The 14,694-nt window shown below is 58.1% G+C and overlaps 12 protein-coding genes across 12 annotated transcripts in view, besides 8 other annotated features; all 12 read right to left on the bottom strand.

Moving 5' to 3' along the window:
* Positions 1-302: 302 nt before the first annotated feature.
* Positions 303-327: a microsatellite.
* Positions 328-531: 204 nt separating this feature from the next.
* Positions 532-598: a sequence feature (A-rich).
* Positions 599-866: 268 nt separating this feature from the next.
* TraAM80_03492 (uncharacterized protein) lies at positions 867-4,946 on the bottom strand (the record flags this gene model as incomplete). The annotated part of the gene is made up of 1 exon (XM_029380462.1): positions 867-4,946. The coding sequence occupies one exon, from the start codon at positions 4,944-4,946 to the stop codon at positions 867-869; it is 4,080 nt and encodes a 1,359-aa protein (XP_029239654.1).
* Positions 4,947-5,072: 126 nt separating this feature from the next.
* Positions 5,073-5,089: a microsatellite.
* Positions 5,089-5,114: a microsatellite.
* Positions 5,115-5,337: 223 nt separating this feature from the next.
* On the bottom strand, positions 5,338-5,688 carry TraAM80_03491 (uncharacterized protein; the record flags this gene model as incomplete). The annotated part of the gene is made up of 1 exon (XM_029380461.1): positions 5,338-5,688. One exon carries the CDS (start codon positions 5,686-5,688, stop codon positions 5,338-5,340), a length of 351 nt encoding a protein of 116 aa, XP_029239653.1.
* A 121-nt stretch (positions 5,689-5,809) lies between these two features.
* TraAM80_03490 (uncharacterized protein) lies at positions 5,810-6,442 on the bottom strand (the record flags this gene model as incomplete). The annotated part of the gene is made up of 1 exon (XM_029380460.1): positions 5,810-6,442. One exon carries the CDS (start codon positions 6,440-6,442, stop codon positions 5,810-5,812), a length of 633 nt encoding a protein of 210 aa, XP_029239652.1.
* Positions 6,443-6,463: 21 nt separating this feature from the next.
* TraAM80_03489 (putative trypsin-like cysteine/serine peptidase) lies at positions 6,464-6,832 on the bottom strand (the record flags this gene model as incomplete). Its single annotated transcript, XM_029380459.1, has 1 exon — positions 6,464-6,832. The coding sequence occupies one exon, from the start codon at positions 6,830-6,832 to the stop codon at positions 6,464-6,466; it is 369 nt and encodes a 122-aa protein (XP_029239651.1).
* A 142-nt stretch (positions 6,833-6,974) lies between these two features.
* Positions 6,975-7,005: a microsatellite.
* A 99-nt stretch (positions 7,006-7,104) lies between these two features.
* Positions 7,105-7,127: a microsatellite.
* A 158-nt stretch (positions 7,128-7,285) lies between these two features.
* On the bottom strand, positions 7,286-8,248 carry TraAM80_03488 (UBX domain containing protein; the record flags this gene model as incomplete). The annotated part of the gene is made up of 1 exon (XM_029380458.1): positions 7,286-8,248. The coding sequence occupies one exon, from the start codon at positions 8,246-8,248 to the stop codon at positions 7,286-7,288; it is 963 nt and encodes a 320-aa protein (XP_029239650.1).
* A 195-nt stretch (positions 8,249-8,443) lies between these two features.
* Positions 8,444-9,169, bottom strand: TraAM80_03487 (ATP synthase mitochondrial F1 complex assembly factor 1; the record flags this gene model as incomplete). The annotated part of the gene is made up of 1 exon (XM_029380457.1): positions 8,444-9,169. The coding sequence occupies one exon, from the start codon at positions 9,167-9,169 to the stop codon at positions 8,444-8,446; it is 726 nt and encodes a 241-aa protein (XP_029239649.1).
* A 429-nt stretch (positions 9,170-9,598) lies between these two features.
* On the bottom strand, positions 9,599-10,807 carry TraAM80_03486 (uncharacterized protein; the record flags this gene model as incomplete). The annotated part of the gene is made up of 1 exon (XM_029380456.1): positions 9,599-10,807. The coding sequence occupies one exon, from the start codon at positions 10,805-10,807 to the stop codon at positions 9,599-9,601; it is 1,209 nt and encodes a 402-aa protein (XP_029239648.1).
* A 321-nt stretch (positions 10,808-11,128) lies between these two features.
* On the bottom strand, positions 11,129-11,788 carry TraAM80_03485 (uncharacterized protein; the record flags this gene model as incomplete). The annotated part of the gene is made up of 1 exon (XM_029380455.1): positions 11,129-11,788. The coding sequence occupies one exon, from the start codon at positions 11,786-11,788 to the stop codon at positions 11,129-11,131; it is 660 nt and encodes a 219-aa protein (XP_029239647.1).
* An 87-nt stretch (positions 11,789-11,875) lies between these two features.
* Positions 11,876-12,583, bottom strand: TraAM80_03484 (uncharacterized protein; the record flags this gene model as incomplete). Its single annotated transcript, XM_029380454.1, has 1 exon — positions 11,876-12,583. The coding sequence occupies one exon, from the start codon at positions 12,581-12,583 to the stop codon at positions 11,876-11,878; it is 708 nt and encodes a 235-aa protein (XP_029239646.1).
* A 272-nt stretch (positions 12,584-12,855) lies between these two features.
* Positions 12,856-13,200, bottom strand: TraAM80_03483 (ribosomal protein L36; the record flags this gene model as incomplete). The annotated part of the gene is made up of 1 exon (XM_029380453.1): positions 12,856-13,200. The coding sequence occupies one exon, from the start codon at positions 13,198-13,200 to the stop codon at positions 12,856-12,858; it is 345 nt and encodes a 114-aa protein (XP_029239645.1).
* A 205-nt stretch (positions 13,201-13,405) lies between these two features.
* TraAM80_03482 (ribosomal protein L15) lies at positions 13,406-14,020 on the bottom strand (the record flags this gene model as incomplete). The annotated part of the gene is made up of 1 exon (XM_029380452.1): positions 13,406-14,020. The coding sequence occupies one exon, from the start codon at positions 14,018-14,020 to the stop codon at positions 13,406-13,408; it is 615 nt and encodes a 204-aa protein (XP_029239644.1).
* A 52-nt stretch (positions 14,021-14,072) lies between these two features.
* Positions 14,073-14,100: a microsatellite.
* Positions 14,101-14,152: 52 nt separating this feature from the next.
* Positions 14,153-14,191: a microsatellite.
* Positions 14,192-14,230: 39 nt separating this feature from the next.
* Positions 14,231-14,694, bottom strand: part of TraAM80_03481 (60S ribosomal protein L5) — a gene marked incomplete at both ends in the record, with an annotated part of 609 nt that continues 145 nt past the window's right edge. The window contains one exon of the mRNA XM_029380451.1: positions 14,231-14,694. This exon is cut by the window's right edge and continues 145 nt beyond it. Within this exon, the coding sequence (XP_029239643.1) occupies positions 14,231-14,694 (464 nt within the window).

Here is a 14,694-nt window from a genome sequence, read left to right as displayed (position 1 = left end):
CGCCCCTTGCCAGTTCATATAAAAATAAACAGGTGAATAACTAAATATATGTTTTTAAGTAAAAATATGTCAATATAAATATCACATCGCCGAATATCGATGACCCCATGCGTCAATTTCGGGCGCTCCATCCCCCTCTCTCTATCCCCCCACCCCCCCTCCCCCCGCAAACTTCGCTTCACTGATGATTATTAATATTGTTCCCCTGCGCATATTTGTTTCTTCGCCTCTCACTTATCGTTTTCCCTTCCTCCACCGTTCGTCGCTGTTCCTTCTTCTTTGCTTTCAAAGTATTTGTTTTTCCTCCCCCCACCCACCCACCCACCCTTGTTTCTCCCTACTTGTTTCCCCCCCCCCCCCCACCTCCCGAAACAGTCCGCAGAATTTCGCCCCTTCGGGTAACGCAGGCTTGTTTGTAATGTTTTTATGCAGCTGTAAATGTGGCTGCATCACTAGATCGTGCTAGACCGTACTTAAGTGACCCCGTGTGTTATTCTGTATCACCTCCTGTTTTGCTTGCCTTTAGAGTAATCTTTTCTTTTTTTTTCTCGTCTTTGATTGTCTGCTTGCTGTTTTATGCTTTGTTTTTTTTTTTTTTGAGAGAGAGCTTGCCTGTTAAGTCTCCGTCTTTCTGTAAGTGTGCGTGGGTGGGTGCGTTTGGTGCCACGTGAATATTCACCGGCTTATATCGGCGCCATAGTTTAGGGGTCAGTGTCAAGGTGAAAGCACAGAAACATGAAAAAACCTTGTCCCCTCCAAATTTTCCCGCTTCCCTTTGGCCCTTTTGTTATTGTTGTTGTTTCTGCTGCTTGCTACGTAGTTTTTGATTCGCGTACGTGTTCCATGCCCCGCCTCCCACCCCCCGCTCAGGGCAGCCCGACTAGTGAAAAGGCTGCCCACTCCCCCAGCGGGGTGAGGTCGGTAATGCATTGCAGGTATGCGTCACGCACACATGCAGCGATGCTGCGCCCCTCCGCCGCGATGCCCATGGCAGCTGTTACCGCCGCCACCGCGACGCAATCGTTCCTCGGTATACGGTTGTTGACCGCCATCAGCATGCGGTGCGCCCCCGCGTACTGCAGCGCGCGGTACACGGGGATGCCAGTCTCATGAATGGACATCCCGCTGTACGTCCCAACCCCGGTGCATACGACGAGTGCGTAGGGGCGCAGGTCCCATGTGTTGGCGATTTCGCTTGACTGGCTCGCAATAACGTCACTTGAGGCACCAAAGAACATGCCGCAGTAGTCCTCCCGCACCTCTGGCATCGCCCGCAGCCTCAGCTCAAGTACGCCACCCACCGCGGCCTCTTCATGCACGGCACGGTAGAGGGCGTTGCGGACGCCTCGTACCTTTTCGCGGCGGTGCAGGCCAACAAGTAGTCGCTGCGTCGCGGCGACATCCGCATCCTCCAACGGCGCCTCCTCCTTTTCAGCTCCACCAGTGTCGCCCTGCGCATCGCCAACAACCCTTCTGGCCTCTTCGCCCTGCTGCTCGTCGCGCGCCGTGTCCGCAGTCGTCCCCCCTGTGCCGTCCCCGTCTATCACCGTGCGACGCACGCAGATGCCCGCTGCGGCTGCCTTGGCAAGATACGCGTCCAGCAACACGCTCGTGTGGGCGGCGGCGTCGATGACGGTGCATCGCCTGACCCCCTTCGCCTCCCCCAACCGCGCCATCGCCATCGCGTCGACAAAGTGCGTGCACAGCAGCGCCATGGAGCAACACGTGCTCGTGCAGAAGCGCTCTGTGAGGTATTGCCGCCCATCGTAAAAGGCGTGAAAAGGCAGACGACTGAAAACGCCGTCGCCCACAAACATCAGCCCAGAGGCGTCGCCCAGGTGTGTATCTAAGGGCGCAATAAAACTTTCATGTAAAAGTTTCAGGCAGTAAAGTGCATCAGTTTCAAGTGCCTTCACACGCTCCGCATTCGCTGGCGACTGATAAAAGTCAAACGCGACCTTTGAGTAGAGCTGCGGCCAGAGCGGGGTGTCACCGTAGAGCCGCACCCCGTCCTCCGTGTACATCGGCGCATCCAGGACCTTTGAAAGGGCAGTGGGAGTGCACATCAAAGCAATTAACTCTTCCCGCAGACGCAGAGGAAGGCCCACGCAGGTCAGGTTCCCGTCCTCGTCCAGACCGAGAACGTACGCCATGAAGTCCAACCCCTCATTCCAGGGAAGCGAGTAGCAGACGATTCGCCATCCCAGCATTGCAGGAGTCTTTAAAAGTCCTTCAACGGCACTTATGCTGACAAGTTCCGCGTCTTTTTTCTCTAATACCACTCCGGCCCGCCTTTGCTGACGCAGGAGCAAACGAGCCACATGAACCGTGTTTGGGACGTGGCACCGATCTGAGTATTGAAGGGCCGCAAATACATCGTCCTTGCGGAAGTGCACCTGCTCCAAAATACTGCAGCAACGCCACTCCACCTCACAAAGAGCCGCCTTCACTAGGTACTGTTTTTGTTCCGTCTCATCTACACGCGCGACAGTGGCTAAGGACTCCTTCAGGTGCTGTTCTGCCTTGTCCAAAATGTTTAGGCTTAACTCGGCCTCAGCTAACTCCACCAACGCCTTCGCAAGGGTTGTTAAATCTTGGCATAGTTGTGCTTGTCGTAGTGCCCGCACGCAATAATCGTACGCTTTATGCAAGTGGCCACCCAGTCGCCAGCATACCGCCGCACCTGTGAGAGACTCAATCCTCTGTCGAGGGTCTTGGGTGTTATATACAGCGAGTTCTTCCATGTAGTTTTCGGCGGCCTCATCATAGCGGCAGAGAAAGCGTTTTGTCAAGGCAATGGCGCCCGTGCAGCGCGATATCGCCTGCGTGTCTCCGTATTCCTTGGCAATCTCGAGCTCGGTCTCCTGCAACTTCAAGGCGGCTGACATGTCCCCCAACTGACATTTTAGCTGGGCATAGTTTTGCAACGGCCGCTGGTGACGGTGTCGCGGAATGAGTGGAAGCAGCGCACGTGAGGCCTCATAGGCCCGATTCGCTCGCTCTGTCTCGGCAACGGCGGAGAAGGCAATACTCTGGCAGCAGTAAATGTCGCACAGCAATTGGGGCTGTTCTGTAACCCGGGCAAGACGCTCCGCCACCTCGTACCAGGCGAGAGACTCAGGAAACAGACCGGTAATTTCGAGGGTTACGCCCATCTGCATCGCAATCCAGCCAAGTGCGGGCTTTTCATTCTTGGCAATGGCGATCGTTGCCGCGCGTGCCAAGTTGACCCGGGCATCCACGGTGTCAATGACGCGCGCAAAGGTCCTCGTTATGGCGAGACGAGAAAGCATTTCAAACAACTCAAGTTTTTCCTCCTCCGCGAGCTGAAGAGCCTTGTAACATGTATGCAGGCTCTTCTCCACGTCAACGCAGCTGTCACTCGTCTCGAGCAGAATCGCACAAACCAATGCGGGGCATTGATGGCATCCAGCCTCCGGCAACTGCCGCAGCGCACGCTGCAAGAGGAGCATCTTCACGTTTGACGTCTCGAAGACAGCCAACGAACGAAGAAACGTTCGGTAGGCATTGCTTTGCCGCGTGCTCACTGGCGAGGCGGGCAAAAGTTGCTCACTCTGCGCAATGCCCACAAGCGGAATCCCCATGACGGCAAATGGTGTGAGGGACCCTTCGACGGCGGCAGGAGGCGCACCACCATTGGCTGAGGGCACCATCACTGCTGCCGCTTCTGCTGCAGCAGCGGGTGTCACACCAATCACCAAACCCTCCAGTAATTCCTCATCGCTGCTGACACTTTTCGCACGGCGTAAATCTCGCGGACGCTTTGTCTTGGACTCAATAATCGCCTCATCTTTTCCAGAGCTTTCGTCCTCCTTTTCCCTATGCTGCAGTTGCTGCTGCTGACGTTGCTGCTTGCTCCTTCCTAGATCAGTCGGTTGCTGGCCCGGAAGTCGCACAACAGCTCCATTTTCCCGCACCCTACCGGGGAGTGCAAGTGACGCAGACTTCCTCGGCAATGTCGCCGCCGCGAAATCAGTCCCTGACTTCCCCTGCACAATCGTCCACTTATCATCCCGCCGTGTCTTTGGTTTAGGCTTCCTGGCGACCGTTACCGACCCCGACAGTGGGGAAGCTAGCGGCGGCTTTAGAATGTCCGCACGTATTCCGTTGCAAGTGACCTCATTCGAAGTGTTTTGCGTGGTGTCCTCAGTTTCATAGTACGTGTCACCGCCCTCGTTGGATGTGGCACCCATATTATTGGGGTTGTCGTTGTCATCCTCATCCGTGGTCACGGTGGTTGTGTTGGTTGTCGCTGTAGTCGTGTTCGTCGTACACGTTGTTGGTGTTGCTATTGTTGTATTTGAGTCGGTATTTATACTTCTGCGTGGGTTTGGGTTTGTCGTCGCCAACGCCGCTGGAGCATCGAGCGGAGCGGCTGTCACCCCGGCGGGAGGCTTTGCCGGGCGCAGCTTCGCAAATCGCTGCGAGCGTGGGAGGGGAATGGAGACCTTGGGGATCACCGTGCGAGAGGCCGCCCTGCAGTACGTGTCCTCCAGCGCCAAGGTGACATCCTGTGAGTCGCCCTGCGAATCCAGCGACGAGATTGTGGCTGAGCTCAGCTGCACCGCCGTCGAGCCGGCTATCCATCCACTTGAATTCCACAACGACCGCTGCCGGCTCGAATCGAAGAGCGCCGGGATGTCCTGCCCCAGAAGCATCGTGCTTCGGTACGGTCCCTTCCTCGGGGGCGCAGCGGCCACGGCGGCCATGGCGGCCACGGCGGCCACGGGAGCTGCAGGGGGCACAGCGCTACTGAGTGAGTCTATCTGAATGGTGCTGAGATCCGCGTCGCCGCAGAGTGGTGTTGGCGGCCGCTGCACTGCACTAAGTTGGTACGGATCATTCTGCCGACGTACGGGCAGCACCTGCACGCTGACCGCACCATCGCATGACGGGTACCACGGCTGAGCGCCTGGGTTCAACATCTCTACTGGTATCCCTGCAGAGTCTATTTGCCCGGCAGAGACGTGCGCCGTGCCAAACAAAAAAAAAACGCAAACAAACGGAGAGAATGAAAGGGAGCAGAGTTTGAGGGCCACAACGGGAAACGGACACACACACACACACAGAGAGAGAGAGAGAGATGGAGAAAGGAAATAAAACGAGTGAATATCTGTCAATGCAAGTTGTGTACCTGCCGTGCTGTACACAGGTCAGTGGCGGAAGCGAAAGACAACACACAGCCTCAACGGAAAAAAGTGAAAAAAAAAGGCGGTGAAGCGAGCAAGATGTATATATATCTTGAAGACAGTGCACGTCGTACGCCGTCAACGGCACCCGCCATCTCTCGGCTGCAGCGCATGGGTCCTAATGCCGCTAGTGTTGGTCCCACAGTCCACGGAGATCTTCGTCGCCGAATGGATGCGCCTTAACACCATGCCGGCGGCGAGGGGCCTCTTGGTATGCAGCCTTCTCTCGTTTTCGCTTCGCTGCCGGTGTGTTCTCTTCCGCCGCCGCAGGATCAAACGCGGCGCCGTCGTCGCCTGCCGCATAATGGCCCATGTCACCAACGTTAAGCGGATCCTCAGCGCGGCCGGAGTTATTCAGCACGGTTTCCTTCATCTTTTCCATCGCCCGCTGGGCGCGGATGTTCTCCAAGGACTTGCGCATCATGTTGAGGCTGTGGGCATCCTTCGCGTTAACGGCCGTATTAAAAAAAGAGCGCATCTCGGAGCTGACGTTGTGGTCCCACACGTCCCGCGTCTTGAAGTCTTCGTAGTCGGCACAGATGCCTGTGGGGCTGTGGTACTTCTGCTCGTCCTGCGCCGCCGTTGAGACGGCCGCAATGTCACTGGCTCGTGCGGCCGTAGACGCTGCCCGTCATGTAGTCCTCCTCCGTCACCCACTTCTCCTCCATGTGCCACATCGACACGTGGGCAGGGATGCGGCGCGCCAGCCGCAAGTGGTCCAGCTCCCAGATCTTGCAGTCCGGTGGCGCGCACCCCTCCTCGCGGCGCTGCTGCTGAAAGACTGTTTCCTCGCGGTTCAGATTTGGGGCGACCACCTTCATCTGTCGCTCCACCTCCAGCAGAAAGTCAAAGATGTCAGAGGTGTACGTACACATGGCGGTGCCGGCCAACTCCGTGCACTTGCTCTCCTCGTGCACCGTCGCTGTCAGCATGCCCACACAGCGCCTATTCCGCATCACAACGGAGCCGCAAATCCCCATGCCGATGCGGCCCTTCTCCGCCCCCTCCAGGGAGGTAGTGTCGAGGAAGAAGTGCTCCCGAGTCAGGGTGTGCACCTTGGCGCGGATGCCGGTCAGGACCATCAACGGCTCTGGTGCCTTCTCCTCATCAAAGAGTAATTCATGCGCCGTCATGCCGTAGATCCAGACATGGTCGCCCACAGCCAATGGCTCCACCAGCTCCAGACGCGGGCGTGTCACGTAACCCTCATTCTGCATCCACAGCATTTTCATATCACTACTACACTTCAAATTTTACTCTGGATGAAGCACACAGAGGTCCAACCGCGGGTTAGAATGCAAGTACACGTGCTGGTTGGAGGTGAAGTGCTTATAGACGGCATTACTCTGCAGTGAGACGAGGCGAACCTGCGTCATCGTGTCAGCTAGCGTGATGCGAGAAACGAGGCGGGTTGGTCCCTCCGTAGGATAATAGTTGGGGTAGTCCCAGGGACAGATCACGTGGGCGCACGTCAGCAGGTGGGTCCAATGCCTGCCGTACTGCGAGAAGTTCGGCCCACGTGTCTGTCCAAACCAATCACAGGGGACGCATGTCGCGTCCATCAGCCGGCGCCAGCGATCCGACTCCTTGTGGCGCCACTTGAAGCATGTCTGTACTGCCATGCACCAAGGCTAGAAGCGCACCATTGTTACAGCCTGCCATGTTGGAAAGAGGGTGAGGGAGAAGTTCCATCGAAACCGAAAAGACAACAGGAAAAGGAACGCATTCAGTGACGATGCAGATGCGGTGCATCCACGCCCATAGACACATACACACACACACACACACACACACATATCACCACTAGACCTCGTTTTTTGCTTGCGCACTTTGCTTTCATTCGTTCTTCGTTCTACTTCCTTCGCTACTTCTCAATCATGATCTTTTTTATACCTTTGTTTGTTTGTTTTTTTCTTTCCTCCCCAACCCCACTCTGCCGCCACCTCACTTTCCAGTCCCGCGACACACACAAACGCAAGTCTCCACCAGCAAAAAAACGCGCACGCATGTGTACAAACACTCAGGACTTGTACGGGCGTCCTAAAACAGTAGAAACTAAATTCGGGCTGCTTGCGCTACTCCCCACGCATCAGCACGACGGCACGAGGAAGAAGAGCCGGCACGTCGCCAACCGTTTTGTCGTCATCAAACTCCAGCGGGCGCGGCGGGTAACCAGCAATCAACCGAAACTCCCCACCTTTGTAGTCTTCCAGCGACATTGCGTAGTCGCGCAGGTGACGGAGCTTCTCGGTGCGGTAGAAGCGGCGGTGGTGCTGCGTCCCGCAAAGAGATTTAAGGCTAATAAGCGCGACGCTCGAGGGATCCGCATCGATGGGGGGCTCCTTTGGCAGCCGTGCGGATGCGGCCGCCCGCAGCGCCTCCGCCCGAGCGCGGCACTCCGCCTCCTCCTCCTGCCGCTGCCGTCTCGCTTCCTCCGCCTCGCGCTGTTGCCGCTCCGCCTCCTCCCGCTCGCGCCGCAGCCACCCCTCTCGCTCACGCTGCTTGCGCATCTGTTCTTCGTACTGCCGGATGCGCTCACGGTCCACCGCCTGCATCTCATTGGCCTGCAGCTCTTCCTCACGGCGGGCCCGCTCCTTCTCCTCCCGCTCCCGGCGCAAGTGGACCTCTTCCGCCAGCCGCCCGTCCCAGTGGTCGAAAGCCATCTGGAGGTTTTGCACTACCGCCTCGGCGGAGAGGAGGCCCTTCAGCTTCAGCACGGTGGTGCGCTTCAGCATGAGGGCCAGAAAGGGAAACGTCGTCACCTGCAGCTCCGCCTCCAGCCGGCGGCCCTCCAACTCTAGCACGGAAGCCCCAAAGAACACAAGGCGGGTTCCCACCAGCTCTCGCAGCTTCGGACTCGACATCACGCTCGTCAGAAACGCGGGGGTGTCCTCGTGCGTCGGGGAGTGGACGTAGACAAGGAGGTACAACCCTCGGCGCTGCGCCTCACGCCGCGCTGTATCCAACGACTCGTGAACGATCGGGAGCTCCACGCCGTACTCGCAGAACACATCGCTCACAAAAGTTAACACTGGCATGCGACCAAACTCCTGGGAAAAAGCGGTAAGAAGAGACGACAAAAAAAAAAAAAAGGAACGCTCACGCGCAGAGAGGCTGTGCAGCACATCATTGCAAATATTCTCCTCATGCTCTCACGCTCATCCTCGCCCGCCAAAGGAGGAAGGCGTTAACAAAGTCATCCCCGCCGCAGCAAAGCAACGGACATAAGGCGATTACAAGTTTGTCTTACCGCCAGGCCGTAGGGCGCCGGTGTCGACGCCGCCTAAGATCTGCTGCGCAATGGCATCCGGTGGGGTGTCGATCACCGGCCCGTACGCGTCTAGCTTCATCTGCGACTTTTTGTCCTCGATGTGGATGTCGTCCCGCTGCGCCTCCTCTTTCATGGCACGGAGGTACATGTGGTAGTCGAAGAGGTGGGGCCGCTTGTTAAACACCTCCACCCAGGTCTCGTAGAGGGAGGGCAGCGTGTAGTACTTGAGGAGCATCTGGGTGATGAAGATGCAGTCCTGGCGTACAAATATTTTGTCCTTGATCTCGCACCGCACCAACACAATACGCTTTGTGCGAGACAACTCTGTAAAGAACTGAATGGTCATGTCAATCTGCGCGTGGTCCTGCTTCTGCTGCCACTCACCCAGCGGAGCGACGCCGATAAGGTCATTATCCCAGTTTGTCACGACGTTAAAGAGCCCTTTCGTGCGGAACACGGGAATCACAAAGTAGGAGCACTTCTGCAGGCGGGGGCGCAAAGCAGCGTAGGCGTCGGCCGAAATCACCCGGCCCCAGTACTGCACGAACTGCTTGTGGTGTTCGTTCCAGAGCGTCGCCACCTGCGGCGTCGGGGTCGCCTCGAGAAGGCCCAGCTTGCAGATCTCGTCCAACGCCTTTCGCCCAGGCAGCTTGTAGAAGCCGCGCAGGCCGCAACTCTTGCGCAGCATCTCCCCCGCTGAATACCTCCACTGCAATGGCAGCGGAGACGATAATTATGGCACATGAGAGAAGAAAAGGGAGGAAAGCGAAGGCAAAGCGTTGGGCGCACCCCACCACACACACGCACACACAACGCATTGCGCGAGCAACGAAGCAATAGAGCAAATATGTTAATAAAAAGAGGGGGTGAATATATTAACAGTCAGTGCATCTAGACGTAATATATATGTGTATATGTATTCTAAGTGCAAGAAGGCACCACGGCATCTCAGTGTGTCGCTCTATGTCAATGTGCTGCTTCTTTCTGATTCTTCTCGTTCTTTGTTTGGTCCGTTTTCCTCACACCTCTCCCTCTGTTGCTGCTTTGTGTGTTTGCTTGTTCTCTTGTTTTTTTTGGTTTTTCCTTCACTTGCCACCACCACCACCCCATCCAGCTTCTATCGAAACACGGCACGCCGCGGCACGTGTACCGGCGACTCGCGTTGGTGCATGCGACTGCTGGCGGTGGGGGTGCGGTAGAGCCGTTCACAGCTGTTGCGCGAACTGCACTGCGATCCGAAGGCACTGCTGCAGCGGCTGCTACCCCCGTCCCCCCACAGCCGCTTCTTCGTCAGCGTCGCCCCGCCCCCGCGGGCGTGGCTCAGCGAGCGGAGACGCAACTCAGTCGCGGATCGCCCCCCCTGCCGGCCGCCAGTGCGCCCACGTGGAGCGGGCGAGTCGCCCAGCCGACGCGAAGACGATCGCCGCGGCACCGGCGAGGGCGTGTCAAACCGGGAGCGCCGCTTCACCTTCTCACCGCAGACCAGCGCCCTTTGTTTCAGCCGGGCGAAGGCCGCGTGCGCCTCATCCCGCTCCGCCTCTGCCTGGCGAAGCCGCGCTCGAAGGCCTGACAGCTTCTTCTTGAGCCGCTCCAACTCACAGGCCCCATCCACGCGCTGCTGAAAGTCCTCACAGAGCCGCTGCATCTCCAGCATCTTCTCTCTGCTCAGCCTTGCCAACGCCTCATTCTCGCGTCTAAGCTTCTCGTTCTCCGTCTGCAGCCTCGCGAGTTGGGCCTTGTTGGCATCATCTGCCTCAGCCCTTGTTTTTGCTCCGTTGTGCCGCAACGCGGCGCATTGCGGCTGCTGCCGAGGATCGGCGGAGACTACCGAAGACAAACGCCGCGAGTCCGCAGCCGCATTCCCCTCCGCGGTGGCCATCTGCAGGAGCGGCACGGGGAATACGGCGCGTGTGAAGTCCACGTCATAGTCCAGGGTGAAAAATCGCTGCATGCGCGAGGTGTCGGAGAGTTGACTCGTGTCGCTGTCGTCGATGAGGGAGTCAGAGGCCACGCAGCCGCGTTGCGCCACCTCCGCCGTAATCCGGCTTTTCATCTCCTCGCATGTTTCAACAAAAAACTTCACGCTTGGGGAGCGTCCGATGAGGGCGTTGTACGTCATGTCCGCAAAGCCGGCAAACTCCTTCCGCACCCCGGCTGCTGTGGTGATCTCCAGCACATGACTCTCACGCAACACCGCAACGTAGTGTACCTCTGGCGACGGCTCGAAGGTGGACGCCTTCGGCACCACGTCTATGCGCATCGACTCCGTATCGGTCTTGTACCGCACAAGGTAGCGGCCGCACGGGGAGTGGACGCAGCACTCCATCCGCTCACCGTCCCAAGAAGCAATGATCTATACACGCAACTACGTATGCACGCCCTGCTCAGACAAAACGCAGAAGAAACCATATACACCGCGCAATCACACACAATCACTGTGCAAGGAAGAAGGGGGAGGGCGCACGCGCAATCCACGGGAGCAGTGAGAGAGACTGAAACGTCTCGCTCCCCCCTCCCCATCATAAGCATCACCGATGTCGACACTCCTCTTGGCATCATTACTGGGCTCATTGCAGCCCTCTGCATGCCCGCAAGAAAGCCAAAACAAAACAAAAAAGCAAACAAAAACTGGTCGTTGACTACCCATCTAACTTGCTCCTCTCCTACTCCCTGTGCACGACACGTCGGTGTCTCGGCGTGGCGTCGTCGATCCTCGCCGGGTTGTGCAGAGCACCTCTGCAGCCTCCGCCACGTAGTCGCTGTTGCTGCCAGGCTGCACACGCTGCACACGCCAGACCCGCCGCGCCGGCATCGCAACGGCTGAGCCGAGCGGATGGTCGAGCGGGTGCAGCGTGCACAGCAGCCCAGCCTGTCCCTCCGGCGAGAGAAGTTCCAAAAGGGGCAGCCGCACATCGTCCGCCACATCGCGGCAACGCGGGAACATTGGGAGCTGCTGCTTCTCTCGTTCGAAATACTCCGCCCACATCCGGTGGCGCAGGTGGTAGTAGGCGACTACGTCTGTCGCCGCCATCGCCTGCCACAGGCGATCACACTTCAGCTCCAGACGAGCACTGAGGACTGCGTTAAACGCCGGATTGCGGTTAACCGTCACGCCAAGGCGACACGGCATGGAACAGTAAAATGTTTGCGACACCGGCACGTCCTCCGACGGGGCACACGTCGCGTGCATCAAGGAACGGCACGTGGCACACTGCAACACCCTCGCGCTGCCTGGCGCAACGCCCACGCCGCACACCGTGCAGAGGCAGCAGACGCAATGGTCCTCGTTGCACCATTCGCACCTCATCTACGCACGCAAAGCTGGGACAAAAGGAGGGCAGAGGATGAGGAGAAAGCACTGGCATCTGCACAGAGGAGGAGCCAAGTGTGCGCGTCATGCGGATGGCAAACCACCGCCCGTCCGCCTCCCCGTCGTTGCAAGCGTCTTTTGGAATTCACGCCTGCGCATGCGCAAAAACTGCGCTGCTGCTGAAGTCAACACCAAACAAACAGCGCTGGACGGCCGCTCCCTCTGCGCCAGGAGAAAACGCCCCCACGCAAAAACCAGCAAACGCCACGCCCGGCGCGACTCCATGAGCAGCTGACGGGTTTGCCGCATCCCGGATGTGGTCGCTGGGCACACGTTCTCTGCGAGCGCCGCCGCCGCCGCCGCCTCGTCCCGGCGCTCCGCCCCCTCCGTGTCCCTTTTCATCACGGCCCGAAACAACCCCGCGCAGGGCCCCAGAGGGGAGAAGAGCCAACTGCACTCGTCCAGCATGGCGAAGGGACCCGACACCAAGTCTGACAGCGTGATGTGACTGGCCACCGCCCAACACTCCTCCTCCACCTCGCGAAGAGCCGCACCGCTGCGCCTCCACGCCGCGGTGCGCTCCTCCCAGCCGCCAACAAACTTTGCCTGCCACGCGCCAAGCTGCCCGAGCAGCTCCGCTTCCCGCCGCTCCCGCCACGCCTCGCGACGACGGCACGCCTGACGCTCCTCAGACGTCCAGCTAGCACTGCGGAGGACAAGAGCATCGACGTCCCGCATGACGCATACACGGGAAAGTGCCGCTGTGACTTCCTCCACCTCCTCCTCCAGCATTTTTCCCCCAGCGTTGTCCTACACAGCGTGTACTACCACTCCACATGCAAACAGGGAGAAGAGGGTAGAAAAAAAAAAAAAAGGGGGGGGGGAAAAACAGATACAAATGCACCTGCAGCAGTACCCCGCGAATAAGCCCTTGTGGGCCTTCCATCTGCCGTGCAACACGGGAAGTGAAAAAAGAAAGAGAGAGCAAAACGAAACAAATTGTCATTTTTCAAAATAAATCAAATAAAATGAGAAAGCAAGTGTACGCAAGAGCGGCGGGGACCTCACTTCTTCTTCGTCTGATGGCGGAGGGCCTCCTCCATCTTGGCACGCCGCTTCTTGGCGGCCTTGAAGTTGCCAAGGCGCTTCTTGCAAAACTTGAGGGCACGCTTGTCCTTGCCAACGCGCAGCAGCTCTTGCACGCGTTTCTCCATGGGCGAGAGGCCAACGAGGTCCGTGATGATCGCCTTCACAGCGCGCAGCTTCTTGTGCGGAAGAGCGTAGCGGTCGTTGGAGGACGGGGCGCGGGCGCGGCGGGTGGTCTTGTGGCCCTTGTTAAAGCCGGCGATGATGCCCGTCCGCGGCGCGGGGGCCTCTGCCTTTGGAGCCTCTTTCTTCACGGCGGGCATGCTCTTCTCTTTCTGGTGCAACAGAAACAAACGAAGGAGAAAATGTAGGGACTGGGGCCCCGAAGGCACACGGACAAACACACACAGACACCTGGCGAAAGGTGTGTACGAGGCAAAGCACGACAAGCGGAAGCGCAGTTGTGTTGAAAACAATAAAAACAAAAACAATAGGAAAGGCCAACACGAAAAATGTGTCAGAGTGACACTAACGCTTGCGCAGGAACACCATGCGGTTGTTGCGGCGCCATGCAGCACGGACAGACGGGCGCAACTTCGAGGCCTTGTGACCCTTGTGGCGCAGGCCGCGGTGCTTGCGACCGGCCGACGTGAGGCCGCGCTGCTCACGGTGCTTGTGCACCGCGTTCACGATCCAGTTGATGCGTGGGTCGCGACGAATCGTGCGGTGCATCGGGTCCACCGCGACCACCTCGTACCAGAGGAAGGTGGAGTCGGCATTCACCCAGTACGAGTTCAGCACACGAAGGTTGCCGTACTTCTTGCCAAGCCGCTGCTCCGCAATGACGCGGTTGTTCTTGTTGAGCTTGACCCCCAACACACCGCTCGTCTTGGGCTTGCCGTACGTAATGCCCTTGTGCACCGGGCGCTTGCGCCCACCGCGGCGAACACGCACACGAAACACGGAGTACCCCTGCTTCGTCTTGTATCCCAGCATGCGGGCCTTTTCGGGGCGCGTCGGCCGGCGCAAGCGAACAATGGTGTGTTGATGACGGAATTCCCACGCCCGGACGCGCTGGATGAAGCGCATCACATCGGAAGACTTCTTCTTCCACAACTCGTTCAGGTACATAAACGCCCCCATTTCGCTGACCTTTCTACGCCGCCCACACAAGCCAGCACCATCAGAGAAGTAGAATAAAATAATAATAATAATAAAACAATCCGCGCCAAATGCACCAAACACCGGCAGCGGCAAAAAGCACACAGACGAAGCAAAACTCAAACAATACAAACTAAAAATAAAATTAAAAACAGTGCATTTGCTCCTTCAATTATTTCGCAAAAACATGGTCTACCTCGACGCGCGGTCGCGGATCCTCGCAATCACCGATGCAATCTTCACCTTGGCGGCGGCCTTCTTCTCGGCGCCAGTCAGCTTCTTGGTGTTGTACTTCTTCACCGCCGCGGCCTCCTTGCGCTCCTTCTTCGCGCGGCGCTTCATCGGGTCCGCGCGGATGGCAGCGTGCGCCTTCTTATAGACGCCTTCCAGCTCGCTGGGGGCAACCTTGGCTTTGATGTACTTGGAGAACTGGCACGTGCTCTCCTCCGGGTTCGAGCTCGCCTCCTCCTGCACCTGCTTCAGGTACTCCGCAACGTGGTGACCAAAGATGCGGTCGCGGTGGGCCTTGGCGTTCAGGGAGTCCTTCTCCTTGTTGTAGCCGGGGAAGCGGTTGGGGCGGTGCGGCACGGCCAGGCCGCCGTCCACGGCACCCTTCAGCACACCAAACACACGGGCACCGGTCGTCGTGCGGGCAA

This window comes from Trypanosoma rangeli, assembly GCF_003719475.1.
Source record: "Trypanosoma rangeli strain AM80 chromosome Unknown Tra_15.4_contig_00091, whole genome shotgun sequence".
In the NCBI taxonomy this organism is placed as follows: Eukaryota; Euglenozoa; class Kinetoplastea; order Trypanosomatida; family Trypanosomatidae; genus Trypanosoma; species Trypanosoma rangeli.
This window is presented reverse-complemented; position numbering and strand designations above follow the sequence as displayed.